The sequence below is a fragment of the Spea bombifrons genome, chromosome 2 (genome assembly GCF_027358695.1).
Source record: "Spea bombifrons isolate aSpeBom1 chromosome 2, aSpeBom1.2.pri, whole genome shotgun sequence".
NCBI classification, from domain to species: Eukaryota; Metazoa; Chordata; class Amphibia; order Anura; family Pelobatidae; genus Spea; species Spea bombifrons.
Window position 1 is genome coordinate 7,761,625 of NC_071088.1, and position 14,346 is coordinate 7,775,970.

General features: G+C 40.6%; 1 protein-coding gene across 3 annotated transcripts in view; it reads right to left on the reverse strand.

Annotated features, from left to right (window-relative positions):
* Positions 1 to 883: 883 nt before the first annotated feature.
* The window catches only part of DYRK1A (dual specificity tyrosine phosphorylation regulated kinase 1A), a 31,502-nt gene continuing 18,039 nt past the window's right edge, over positions 884 to 14,346 (reverse strand). For all 3 annotated transcript variants that reach the window (XM_053456214.1, XM_053456217.1, XM_053456215.1), the window contains 10 exons: positions 11,036 to 11,235; positions 9,454 to 9,546; positions 8,690 to 8,878; positions 7,822 to 7,969; positions 6,456 to 6,742; positions 6,218 to 6,364; positions 5,779 to 5,919; positions 5,341 to 5,647; positions 4,492 to 4,616; positions 884 to 3,255 (listed from right to left, as the gene is read on the reverse strand). In XM_053456214.1, coding sequence (XP_053312189.1) covers positions 2,641 to 3,255; positions 4,492 to 4,616; positions 5,341 to 5,647; positions 5,779 to 5,919; positions 6,218 to 6,364; positions 6,456 to 6,742; positions 7,822 to 7,969; positions 8,690 to 8,878; positions 9,454 to 9,546; positions 11,036 to 11,235 — 2,252 coding nt within the window. In that variant the 3' untranslated portion in view covers positions 884 to 2,640. The remainder of the gene's footprint in view (positions 3,256 to 4,491; positions 4,617 to 5,340; positions 5,648 to 5,778; positions 5,920 to 6,217; positions 6,365 to 6,455; positions 6,743 to 7,821; positions 7,970 to 8,689; positions 8,879 to 9,453; positions 9,547 to 11,035; positions 11,236 to 14,346) is intronic.

The following is a 14,346-nucleotide window of genomic DNA, read 5'->3' on the forward strand; positions in this document are numbered from 1 at the left end:
TTTTTTTTGCATGTAGTGAATCAACATTATTTCCAATCTGTAAGAATTTAAAAAAAAAAAAAAAAAGTCATTATGGATTCATGCGCCTTGAAATCCACCAGGTTAAATACACACTACAAAAGAAAACAAAAAATGCAGAAAAAGATTTAACTGCATAGTAAAATACAAATTTTAAAAGGATTCTATTTTCAGAAATAATAATAATAAAAAAAAAGCAAAGTAAGGAGTCCGAGCAGAAATTATTCAACTGTTTATCATACATAAGACTGCATGACTATAATACAAAGGGCTTTTCTTTTTTTTTCATCGTTTTTTTTTCTCTTTTTTTTTCATTTAACATTACAATATACACAGCAAGTCCGGACTAGATCTTACAATCTGAACACATGTATATAACCTTTCTCCATGCTGTTTGTTTACAATGCACAGAGGTCCTGTAACCAAACTGCGTAGTAAAGCACACAAAACTGGACTGTAAGTTAGAAAGCTGAAGTGCCTAGCGCGAAAAGCGTTGTATATTATTTAATTTAAAAAATATATATTAAAAAAAAATTAAATGTAAAAAAAAAAAAGGTACATGGTTCAACAAGGAGTTAAAAAAAAATAAAGACCAAAAGAAAAAAAAAATAACTTACAGAAAACCAAATATTAAAAGGGAAAAATGTAATTTTCTCTTACACCCACTCTTATTCTAGTTGTGTTTTTTAAATTAAGAGGTCATAATTTAACGTTAGAATTTTAAGGACTTACACCGTATCGACTGGACAACTGGGTGCTATTGCTAACTTGGCAAGTCAGGCTATTAGCAACTTCTTAACGTTAACACGCGGTGCCACACTCGTAACCTTGTGCTCTTAATCTCTTCTAGAACTAAATTCAAATGTTTGTTTAGGAATATATAACAACCGGAGGATCAGATAAGAACGGCTAAATTGCATCTGCAGCTCGAAGCCCGATTACACACAAAATGCTAAATGCTATTTAGGTGACGGTAATATGATGTCATACTTTCAAATACAGCAGGCCTGTAAATGTTCTCGTTAAGTTCAGCAACAGTCCCAGTTTTGTTTAAGCAATAATACAGCCATAATTTTTTAAATGACATTTAAAAATCGTCTAGTTACACCATGTGCCAAAGTGCAGAACTGCTACATTATTGGTTACAGACATCTATGTGCTATAAAAACAGCTTTGGTACAATAAATTATCAAAAAAGGAAAATATTTTATATTTCTTTTTTTTTTTGTAAAATTCACAGCATAATTGTGAGGCAAAAATAAGCGATCACGTAAAATTCTGCATTTTTAAAAAAGTTCAAGATGAACAGAAGACATCTTTGTGCAGAAGTATTTGTGGAGATACCACATGCTGAAAAACATAAAAAAATGTAAATTATATATATATATATATATATATATATATATATATATATATATATAATTATAGGGAAGCAGGAAGGACACAGGCGCAGCTATTTTCATGAAATGCAAACCTCTACTTCCGTGACTTCCCTCTATTAAGGAAGTTAGCTTTATGACACAAGCAAGTGACCTTGCCAAATTCTACAATTAGTGGGTCAGAAATGTCTATTTTAAAAGAAAGGCCTCTTGAATTTCCCCAGTCTGTGTTTTCAGCATTAAAAACTATCTGCAAAACCATGTTGAAAAGTGATTGCATCTGAAACGGCAGGCTCTTCTATAATTCAGAGTCCGATTCCATAAGGCCAAAGGCTATCTCCCCCACAGACCACCGCTCGGACCTCCTCAAGGCAGGCAACCACTGACCATCTGATTGCTTTCCAGTGCATCTTAAAAACGGGACGAGCTGACCGATCGTTTAAGTGGTATGACCCCAAAATCTCGCCTTGCTGCTACAGCGCAGACTAGGAGATTTTGAAGACCGACACTTACCAATGTGGCCGCGTTACACACGACCGTCCCTTTCGCTTAGTTATCTATGGATTAAGGTTTCTAAGGTTCATACTTCCCTTGCTCCTTTATAGTACTGCATTGTCTGTGCCCATGTTTCAGCAGACATATAAGCCCCAAAAAGGGCTGGGTTCATTTTTTTATTTGATAATGTTGCTTTTATCGTGTTGGCAACCGACTACGTTAAGTATTACTTACCATGGTTAAAATATATAAATATATATGTATATACAAATACATATATAATTTCATAAAATAATTGCGAGTGTACAGTTAAAAGGGGGGGAAGCAAAAGGAGAGGTGATAACTCTGAGCCATCCAAGATGGAGGGTTTGGACAAAGCTTTAAAAAAAAACTAAAAAAAAAAAACCCACAAACAAAACAAAAATAAAAAGTTTGACTTCATTGTCCCTTTGCAATCGTTTCAAGTTTAAAAAAATAGTCAGCTTTTCCCTGTTGTAGCGGTAAAGGGTGTTTATCTCCTTCTGGTTAAAGCAGCTTTTTGCACTTTGTTTTTTTAGGGGGAAAAAAAAAAAAAGAGGGAAAGAAATCCAATTCTAGCACACAAAAACCCAACCCAACAAAAGAAAAAGAAACAATAAAAAACATAAATAATACAAGTTACTGGGAAAAAGAAAAAAAAAATATGAAAAACAAAAACAGAAAATAAAAAAAAATAAACCCACAAGAAACAAATCTAAATTGAATTTAGTCACGAGCTAGCCACAGGACTTTGCTGAACACAAACTCCAGTCATGGGAGACTCTTCTCTATCTATTCCTTGCCTCATAGTCAGATGTCCTTCATTTACATAGTGGCCAGCGCCCGTATTTGCAGAATACTGGTATGTTGGATGTCCAGTAATGCCAGTCTCTTGGCGAGGATTCGAAAAGACTGTTAAATTAACACCCATAGTTCCGTTCTGTCCAAAGTCCAAGGTGTTGGCGGCCACAGGGCGGTTCTGATAGGCCTGATTGCCTTGGTTGCCGGTAGAGGAGGAAGATGTTGAGGAAGAAGTAGCTGAGGAAGACAAGGATGTCATGGAGTGGTGGCTATGGCCAATCTCCATAGAATCCTGGGTAGAGGAGCTATTTGAAGGAGAGTTGTAGACCCTGGACCTCGTCCGGTGGCCCAGGATTTGTCCATGATGGTGATGGTGATGATGGTGGTGGTGGTGATGGGCGCTATTCCCATGGTGGTGTGATACATTTTGCTGTGAATGGGGCACATGAAATGTAGTTTCTTGAACAGGGCGTGTTTCGATAGTGACTTGGGTTGGGGCTTCAGTGACTGTCCAACCAACAGGTGGAGGAAACGGCTGTCGAATCTGGAATAAATTCATAAAAATGAAAATGAGTATAATTTTAAAGTATCTTTATAAAAGATACCTGAGGACACAACTTGAGTGGTCATCCAAGGAATGATTTCTCTGCTAAGGAACCCTTTTGTGGCAGCTTTGCGCTGGACTGAAATCAATAGTTACTCAGATGTAATTATCGTTGGCAATGGAACGACTTAAATGAACAGTTTCCTGTCAGTGGGATTCAACAGATACTAAAGGGAAAGTGTAAGTCGCGAGCTGTAAGAGCGTTAAATAAACGGTTCTGCTGCTTGCAAAATCGCCCTGCAAAAAATAGCTGGATAATTTCTACAACTAAACGCGTACGTAAGGGGCAGACAGCAGCTGCTCGAACGCCTTCCCACTTGGACAGACTAACTGCCAAGAAAAAAAGGTTCTTTTGCGCAGGATAAATCTCATTTGTCCAAAGCTACCAAGGCCTTTCAGATTAAGTGTGTTTTAGGCAAGGCTAAACATTTTTTTTTTTTGCCAAAAGGTGTATATGACAACAGACAAGGCAATAAATAATAAAAAATATAACAATATTATTAATAGGGAAAAGAAAAAATGTCGGTGCGCTAAGCTAGTCACAGGCTCAAATAATACAAATGTATAATACGAGGCCTACCAAACAGGTGTAAGCATGCTGCAAGAAACAGTGTATTGGCTGTACAATGTATACAAAAAACAAAAACTGTCTGCGCTTCTTACCCTAATAAAGTTGGCAACAAATATATAAACATAATATAAATGAGAGGTTTTGGTTATATGAATTGGCCAAAGCACAATTAAGCTCACCCGCCACGTCAAGGCACACTCTCAATAGGGTGAGAACCGACTCTCACCTCATACATAGCGGGCACACAAAGCAGTTTATACTGCTACCAAAACCTTATTAATGTGTTGGGGGAGGTGCAATTAAACCTCCTCCCTATTAACCCCCGGACAGCAAGCTGCAACCAGACTGATGAGGAGCCAACAACCTCAAATATGTGCAAACAGGGAAAAGAAAAAGTGTCGGTGCGCTAAGCTAGTCACAGGCTCAAATAATACAAATGTATAATACGAAAATATTGTTTTTCAATATTATTAATTCGCAATCAGAGTAGACTACATAAAATAAAGCATTTTTGCACTTTTCATCTTGTTTACAGTTACTAATTTAACCCCTTAATGACGATTTCTCCATCACCTGAAAACAGGTGTCAAGTAGTAAAATGTTACCTGAGGACTGTGTGCTTCGCAGTCCATAGCTTGAACGGCAGCGGTAAAATGGCCACTACTATGCCTATGTTGATGTGTTGGGTCAGACCTCGCTCTCCCACTGTTGCTAGTCCCAGAAGAGCCGCCTATGTCAAGAAATTAGAACAGATGGAGAAAACGGTCAGCAAACATCTTTGCTTGTGATTTTAATATGCAAAACAATTGTAGAATTTAAGCCATTTTAAAACCCAGCATATTTTTTCTCCCTGCTTCTATAAGAACGAGGCCTCCTCTGTAAACCAGTAAAAACCACTGAAACAAGTTAACAGCCAGTAGTAAACATTTCAGAAGCCATGGAAAGTTGACTACAGTTTGACAATTCCTTGATAAACCATGAAGTAAATGCAGTTGTAACTATTAGATTAGCAGCGAATCAAAGAAAATAAATAAAATGTAAAGGTCTCCAGAGTTTATACTAGTTATGTATGATTTATTTAGACAGTTCCCTGGAGTGGCCAGTGGCCTCTCCTACAGTTAACATCGAGGTTTATTAAAGCCATAGTTTTTAGGAGTTGCCACTCGCTGGATTCACGATCCATTTAGGGCCAGCCCTGAAATAACACAAGGGATTGTGTTACCTCAAGAGTTGGATGTTGAGATCCCCTGTGGATGCTTCAGAGCGCATTTATTCAGACACCCTGGGAAACCATTATCCCGTAACTGATCATATTCCTCCCGTGGCAAGGTAAAACAGACTAAGACAGCAAATCAGGAACATGAGATACCTTGCCATAGGAACGAGAGTGGAAAAGCGTGATACCTGTTGCATTTTAAGTCATCGTACATGTCTGTCTCTTGGGGTTATCGTACCTGAGCTAGACGACGTGCTCGAGGTGGTTCCTGACGACTGGGACTGCTCCATTGCTGGACTGGTAGATACACTGTTACTTGTGTTTGTACCTTCGTCGGCAGTTTTCTTAAAGAAACTATGTTGCAGGGCGTAATATGGTTGGATACGGGTCTTGGCATCATAATCTAGCATCCTTAAAATAAGGTCTTTAAACTTCAAATAGTCCGCTACAGTGTGACCCGATTCCCCAGCGCGACGCCCGCCTGGTCCTCCAGTCTCTACCCCAAGTATAATGTGAAGTTTTCGGGTTCCTGCTGGTTTATATTCCTACAGGAAAAGTACATCGTGTAAAATCAAGGGAAATGTATACAGAACTAAACCTCATTGTAAAGCAATACTCAAAGCCAAAGCAACTTGGGATACCCCAGCATTCAGAATATTCACTTTAAGCAATTTACCTTTTTCCCGTCTTTGGTCTTCTTTAAGTTCCAAGTGCCGTCTGGCAGCTTCTCAAAGAACTTTCTTGCTTTTGGTGCTTGGTCAAGGATGTGAGCAGTGGGTATTCCCAAAACTTCGACAATTTTATTCATCTGATCAACCTATCGAAAGGAGACAGTAGGCATTGAGCTGCACGCAACGGCAAATTATTTTTCTACACCGGTTTTCTATATCATAATTGTATTACAATCAACACTATAGATCAGATTCAGCCTTTACCCAACTGAAACAGGTCAACATGACTGGGGACAGTATTTTGGAATAATTCCTTGGAAGCACTTAATTGCACGCTGCATGCGCACCTTTTACTTCTGGCTCGCGGCCGCAGTATTGGTTTATATTTACTATGAATCACTATATACGCTGTTTATTAAAGAATAAGAACACTTTCACACTTACCTCATTGGCTCCACTGAAGAGTGGCTCTCCAGTGTGCATTTCAACTAAAATGCACCCAAGTGACCACATGTCAATTGCAAGGTCATAAGGCATTCCCAGCAATACCTCGGGAGAGCGATAGAAGCGAGACTGAATATACTGGTATATCTGGAAAACGGAGAGAAGAATTAAGGGGGGAAGAGTTCTGTTTTCTATCCGTTGCCCTGCCTTCATTTGGAAACCGATCACGAGTACCTACCCTCTGGCCCAGCTGGCACGAACTTCCAAAATCGACAATCTTGATAGCGCTTCGTTTAGGATTACAAAGCAAGATATTCTCGGGCTTTAGGTCACAGTGAATGATACTAAGTTCTGGAGTAGCCAGGAATAGTAGTGCGGTGCACATCTGCTGCGCAAACTTCCGTGTCAGGTTAAGGGAAACACCACGGAAGTTGGTGTTCCGCAACAGGTCATAGAGGTTGTAGGAGAGCATTTCAAACACTAAGCAGAGGTGGTTTCGGAACATAAAATGGCGTTTTAAATGCACTGCAGGGGACAAAAAAAATAAAATAGTTATTAATTATGAACAGTATTCACAAACAAATGAATCCACAATATTGAGTTACGTTAAGGATCTGTGTGAGTACTGTGTCTACACGCACACACAGCACTGTACAAAAGTTTTAGGCAGGTGTGAAAAAAAATACTGTGAAGTAAGAATTAACCATTTCTTTGTGCTTCTTCAAATGAGCTTGGACAGAACATCTGGAAACCCTCGTCTGCCTTGAGATGTCTGCCTGGGAGAGACCCTGCAGATGCAGTATGACTACCTTGTGGGTTGTTGCTGTGCCGAGTCTTGCCAGACACTTGTTAGTGAATTAGGCTATTTCTCACCCAGTTTTATTCTTCCTACACAACTGGTTCTGCTTACGTTAATGGTTATGTTTCAACCTACATATTAAATTGGTGATTGCTAGCACTTGGTTTGTTTAATCGTACCCAACTATACGTCTACAAAACCCCTGACGTTGTGCGAGTGTACCTAGAATAATGTATGTTGCTTTGAAGGCAAAAGGGTGGTCGCTCCAAATATTGATATGCGTCCCGTCTGTTTACTTTGCATTTTGTTAAATGAACTACAAACATGTTTTTGAAAGAATTTCTTACTTTACAGCATTTTTTCACACTTGCCTAAAACTGTTGCACTCCGTAAAATATTTAAAAACTTTACATGCTTAATTAACTATGGTCTTAAACCTAATGAACCATTTAATGGTGTTTACATGACTTATTGCTTAGAAGCAAGGTCTATTTCATATCATGTCACCCAGCAAGTGACAGACGGGGGATTTCATGCAAAAATAAGTCAAAATACAGTTTTAGTCATGCCTAGTAATGGAATATAAAAAACTGACACTTACATGGGAATGGGTTTACAAGACAAGAAAAAGCTAGGATCATTAACATAATGACTAATGTTCTAAAGAGGGGAAAGGCCGAGTTTAGCCCAGATCTGATAAGAATTCCCTTTGTCATTTTCTTGCCTGTGCATTTATAATTAAACTAGAAACAATGAAAGCAGGTTTCAATTTTAAGAAAACGTATAAGAAAAACATTATGCTCACCAATATAGTACTTCATCTCCGTGTCATGTTTGTTCATGAGCTCAAGAAGTCTCACTTCGATTTGGGCTTGATTTAGGAACGCTTTTTTGTTCTTTATAATTTTGATTGCCACCCACTCCTGTTCCACGCGATCATACGCCTTTACCACCTAAGGGAAGAATAAACGAAAATCAGCTCGGGTAATGCCATCTAGTGATGTGGATTATAGCACCTGATAATCTTGACTCAATCGAGTTTACAAGACACAAATAGGTTATTACATTAATAAAAATATTGTTGTAGACTAGTATTTGTCATCAGTTACAGTATTCTGTCCGTACTATTTAAAAGTACACAAAAATGTGAACAATGACGGGTTTTTTTACTGATATACTTAACACATCAAAAGTGATGGTGATTGTAAATGGCGAACCCTCTGAAAAACCTGAACCCACAGGTACTCAAGTTATGTATGTATTTATAGGGGTTACCAGTACTACATAAAGTATTAACCATACGTTTGCCTGTAAAGGCTTCCTAAATTAACAGCAACCAAAATAACAAATGCCTCGTAACCAGCAAGTCTCTATTAATAATGTAGTTATGAGGCATTTGTTATTTTGGTCGCTGGTAATTTAGGACTGTGGTTTTTCAGAGGGTGTTGTTCGCTATTTAGAGTCACTAAGACTTTTGAGGTTTTAAGTATATTAATAAAAATGAGCATTTTAGATCTTTCAGCATTTTGGCATTTACCATTCAGGGATTTAGTCCCCTGCCGGCACATACAGGGAGAGTGATACTTGTTCTTAGGGTAAACAATTAGGTCTTAGAGATATATATTTATATTTGTAAAAATTAGTAATTTCAGTCCAGCGATTTAATGGCTTACCTGCCCAAAGGAGCCTTTCCCAATAAGAGAGTCGATTTCATATCGATCCATCCACTTCTCCCCATTTTTTACAATGTAGTCATAGTTGTCGTCATCGTAGCCATCATTGTAAACCTTCCTCTCCTTCTTATGACTGGAATCCTCTCCCTGGCCTTGCTGATGCCGGCGCTTCTTTTTTGCATAGTAGACCTGGTAGTAAATAAAAAGGATTTGAACACAACCCTGTCACTCTTCACAGAGTTTACTCCAGATGTATGTATTCCCTTTACAAATTAAATTAATTTTAATAATCATAAACTCATAGTGTGTATTATGTGGTGGTGAATCAGGGGCCATCCTGACATTCTGTTAACTTGATATACATGATTATGTCTCATCTGCTGTTGGATATTGTGATTGATCGGATCAGGCAGATTTTAGGAGGGTGAGAAAGGCGTCAAGCTCATGAGAGGATATTCATTAGATCATGCAAGCAGATCATTTACCTTTTTCTGTTGAACAAAACAATTAAAAATGAACTGTACTACCACCCAACCCCCGACATGGACTGTTCCATGATATCTAAATTTGTGTATGTGTGTATATTTATTTTATACATGAGCATTCGCACTAAACACAAATGAGAATGTGTTCTAGGAACGTCATGTATCGTTGGTAGAGAAATTAAATAAATACTTCTAATCTTACAAATAACGGTTTATCGGTAGGGGCCCAACGAAACACCGCCTGCACAGACCCCGGAAACGGCCAAGAAAGCTTCTCACCTCATTAATGTGTTTGTACGTTTTAATCAAGTCAATTGACAGTTTCCTTAACGGTGCTGCGGTTGGATCACGAAAGGTTTGGGGCATCCGCCGCTGCAAAACGAGACGGTTACAGGGTTATTAGGTGCATACATTACATACATCGCTAGCTAAGAACACGAACCTCAAAACATTGGATGAACAACAAGCGTTTATATAAGTAGGTTATAACACGTTATATTGACACTATATGCAGTAACAAAGCTGAAGACAAACATTGTTTTACCAGATTAACTGCAAATTAAATTGTACGCAAATATAGGAAAGTAAAGTTTAATTGGGGTGGCCTACGTTTTATATAATACGGGATTTCTCAGGTCATTGCAGCCTGTTATTTATACAAACGTATGAATACATTGTTGTGTACGTTTCAGTTGCTAAGCAACAGGTCTGCAGTCTTCCCCAGATGTCCTTTGTGTGGGATCGCTGCACTGTAAACACTGCAGAGGGGGCATTACCACCTCCGACGCCGGCTTCGCACTTACACATCGCCTACTAAACTCGCACTACTAGTCTCTTTGTTGTCCTTAAAACACCGCAGCCCTATTTTTAGTACTAGTAAAATAAATTGTTATCTTAACCCAATCTACACAAGGTTCCTGACTCCTTATGCTACTTTGTAGTAAACAATAGAATGCCCCAGTCTTAATCACCCAGTTGGATACTCTGACTAATGAAAGCATATGGGGCGTAGCCGACTTAGTTAGCATTGCCATAAAGAATCAGCTCAGCGTGGTATTGGGGCAGAGAAAGTCACCCAAAATATCACATGACTCACAACAATGGCGGCCTCCATGTCCGCAGATAAAGGGAGTTTATTGGAAAAGATCCAGTTCTGTACTGTATACAGAACTGGATTTAAGGCTATTTTTCATCCACAGGGCTTCCCTTTACTATCCAATGCATACATACTTAAGTACGCTGCAGCCGCCAATCACAGCATTAAAGGGGAACTGAGGACGCTTATTTGAAGTATAGTAGGGGGAGAATTTAACTTTTCATATATTGCTAACGCCACATCCTCTCACCCCTGTCCGGAAGCAGGAATCTACATGCTGGCCAGCGGATCTTATACAAGGTTATTTGTAAGCATCGGTTTTGTACGTTTAACATTAAAAGGCTTTACTACTTAAATGATTTGGACAAGTTAAAGACAGAAGAGCACTAAGTACGGTCTGTAATTGGGAGAATTCCAATGGAACATATCCATAGGAAAGAAAAGTTATTTAGTATTTATATTATTCATATTCAAAATCACTGATGGTATTTTTTAAGGGTCTGGTTTGCATATTCAGTGCCCCCGAATGCGTTTTTTTAACCTGGAAAAGGTTGTCGTCGGTTCATTTTAACAAGCAGGCTGCACAGACCCAGCGATTCAACCAACACCAACCTCTGCCTTGTAACGGCCCGTAAGCACATAGTAGTCTATGCTTAGGGATATTGCTGCTCGTTACCCCAAAAGGCTATGTATTGATAATGTGAATGTGCAAGTTGGTTGCTACATATGTCACGGAACATATAGAACACAGCATTAAGCGTGTACCTGGTTAGCCGAGGGCTGCTGATTCTGGTCATTGTAAGGCAAGGCAGATACTTGAGGGTCATTTAGGTTCTGCTGACGGCGCTCACTGTACTGCTGATGCGAATGGGACATTTGTCCAGCCATCTGAAGGCCGGCAGCATGGAATGAAAATGATGGTGCAAGCCGGACAGACGACGGTTTGCATGCTGAAGTCTCTCCTCCTGCAAAGTAAAGACAGTTCTGTTATTCAAGACACATTTGTCTTAAGTTGCATCTCCATCTTCCTCCAATTCTAACATACAACATGGACACGAGAAGGATACATGTAATGTGGATTTTGTGGCCGGCAATCAAACATTGAGATATATTTTAAAACATTTTCTCTAATTCATGTTCCCTCCTTGAATTACCTTTAATCATTAAACAGGACACACACCACACAAAATAAAGTGTAAGCGTGAAGCTCAATTAACAGAGTTCCCCTGGGCGTTCACAAAGTTTACCAATCAAAAGAAAAATATCCAGGCGTGCGCAAATATTACGTATGAACCGGGAAAATATGTTAGCCGCTAAAGGTTTTAGTAAAACATCTCTATTAGCTCGGAAAAATCCAGATTTGTTAATGCATAGCTCGCCCCTAACAATCAGCGCGTTTCTGGCAACGTCGCTTCATATTTACTCAGCGTCGGGCGCCAGACGAGAGACAGAAATGTATTTCATGTGCATGCAGCAGATACGCACTAGGTGGCGCTCCAAGACGCATGTATGGGGGAACTGCACAGAGACCGTTAGAAACCATCACTTAAAGGGACAGCGCCGCCAAAAATCCACACTTACAGGGCTACATACGTTACACAAACAGTTCACTAGCGGCACTCCGGCTAATAAGCAGGCCGAGTTATGTTTAGAAAACACATTGTGGGAATAAAATGATTCACTCACGATTTGCCCCTTAACTGGGATGTTACTATATAGGTACAATTAAAAAATATAAATGCGTCAAACGACCAATCAATGCTCTTTTTAAATGTCCTATGGTCTCAATATAAAGCTCTATGCAACCAGTCACGAGATCAATCATCTGGATTGTGAGCTCTTGGGCAAGGCCCCTTTATACCGTACATTGTTTCATCCGAGACCCTATGCAATGTGAGAAGTGCTGTGTATACTGTTGGCGCTATATATAAATTATAACAGTATGATCTCCAGTACTTCAGTCCGGATTAGCGCTCTTTTCCCAGCGACCCGGCGCAGTAACATCACATACACTCATGACCTGTTTGGATTAGTTAGCGGGATGGGTGGGCAACGGTGCAAGTCAAGCGACGTGTCCGAGTAATATACAGGCTCCTAAAAACATATTTGGAAGAGAGGAGTCTGATCCTTATCTTTATTTAATTTGCTCCGTACGCCTTCGTCATGGCAATCACAATACATAAAACGCACGTATCTCCCCTACGACCATGTGCAGTTTGGTTACACAACGGTTAAAACACACAATCCCTTCCGATGCTGCGTGAAAGGAAGTGACATCATGTCCGTACAGCGAGGGGCAACTCAGAGCCCCCCAGCATGCTCCATGGGACCCCCCAGCATGTGGAGTCTGATGTGAGTTCAATGCTCGCTCACAGAGAACTTGCAGCAGGGTCTGCGCTGAATGCCTCGATGTTGCTGCGCAGGCGCGGAATGTTCGGAGACATGCATTTGCTGCATTCAGCGTGAGATCCTGATTTCCCGTTACCGGAGAGTTACCTGCAGTTATTAAGAAGGAAATCTAGAGCGAGGAAACAGTCGACAGCCTAAAATGCTACATAAAATATCGTTTCAGAAGGAGGCAGAACCTCAGCAGCGTCTTCTTCAATGATTCAATTTTTTCTCTGCTGGTCCAGGTATCTGCTTTGGCTGATCCATCTTCTCTTGGGCCAATACGGCCCTTTATGTAAAACATCTACACGCGTTAAGCAGTTGCGGAAAAAGCCATTAGAGCAAATGCACGGTTCAGTTGCGGGGCTCACGCTGAACGATCACCACGGGTTTTGGTGGGGACTCCAATGCAGGTAATCAGAAGCACCCAACGAGGTCTGAGGTGGTCTCCTCATCAACTCTGTGCACTTGTACCACGTCTCTTTCTGGACCCAGAGACATAAGGTTTCTGATGCTCCTCTTGCTCCTCTCCCTTCAAACAAGAACCTCTCGGCTACGGCAACCCTGGCCTAGAACAAAGGCAAGTGCCCTACGTGTGCAGCAGCTGGAGGTGGTCTGTATGAAGTTGCATTGGTGGGGCTTATAAAGTGACCCCATGTTTTGGACCCCCCCTTCATAGTCTGCCCTGGTAAAGACAGCAAAAGTTTCAGGCCTTCATCTGAATCGGGTTCGTGGCTGATGTGTGAGAACCTGGTTCCTCATCATCCATGCTGGACAGCTGACCACCGACACCGGAACACATCGTAGCGAACTCCAAAACAGATCCCCACCATGAACTTTCCTTCCCAGCTTCAGTATCCCCAAACCTAAAAACGCGACAACTGTCCGGGGTCCGGATTCAACCTACAAAGCGCTACTTTGGGCCTTAACTGGGTCCTCAAATACACAAGATCTCCAGAGATAGGAGGGCAGAAAGGAAGGCCGGACCCTTCCAGCTCCGTCCAAGATGCTTATTTAGCTCTTAAAAGCCAATTTATTCAGACCAGATACTACTGTTCCTCGCGGCCGTAGCGGTGTAAATGTAGCCTTTGAATAACGATCGATGTTTTCCTGCAGTATTTCAGTGAAAATGTCATTAATGAAATGATGCCGCCATCTTCTCTAACATTATCAGAGATAAGCCTGAAATAACTGGGATTTCACAAATTATTTTAGGAACGCGTCGGCTTCGTTAACTTCTACGGACCGCGGTGTTCTCGGCAACAGTGAACCATGCTATTTGTGTGCAGCGAGTAGTCGTCATGGAAACAATGACAAACATACAAGTTAGAGAAAAAAAATTCAGCTTGGCATTCAAAGCTCACAGAGGTAAGAGTGCACACGCTACACGCAACGCATAACCAGACAAGATGAAAACATGTGCGGGGAGACGGGTCACTGCCGGCGCTTCGGTCACCAGGCCCAGCGATGAATACGTTGGAACCGAGCAAAGCAGCTCAGAGTTGGGTTAACCCTAGCCTCACAGGACGTGAATTCAGATAGCCCCGCCATCGTTAAGCTGTCAGTATGGAGACTTTCAGCCGGGTTGAACTTGATGGACTTTTGTCTTTCTTCAACCTGGGATGTTCTTATGTTCCTATCTCTCTGCCATCCAGAGAAGCTCCTCGCCCTGTGGCCGATCCTGCTTA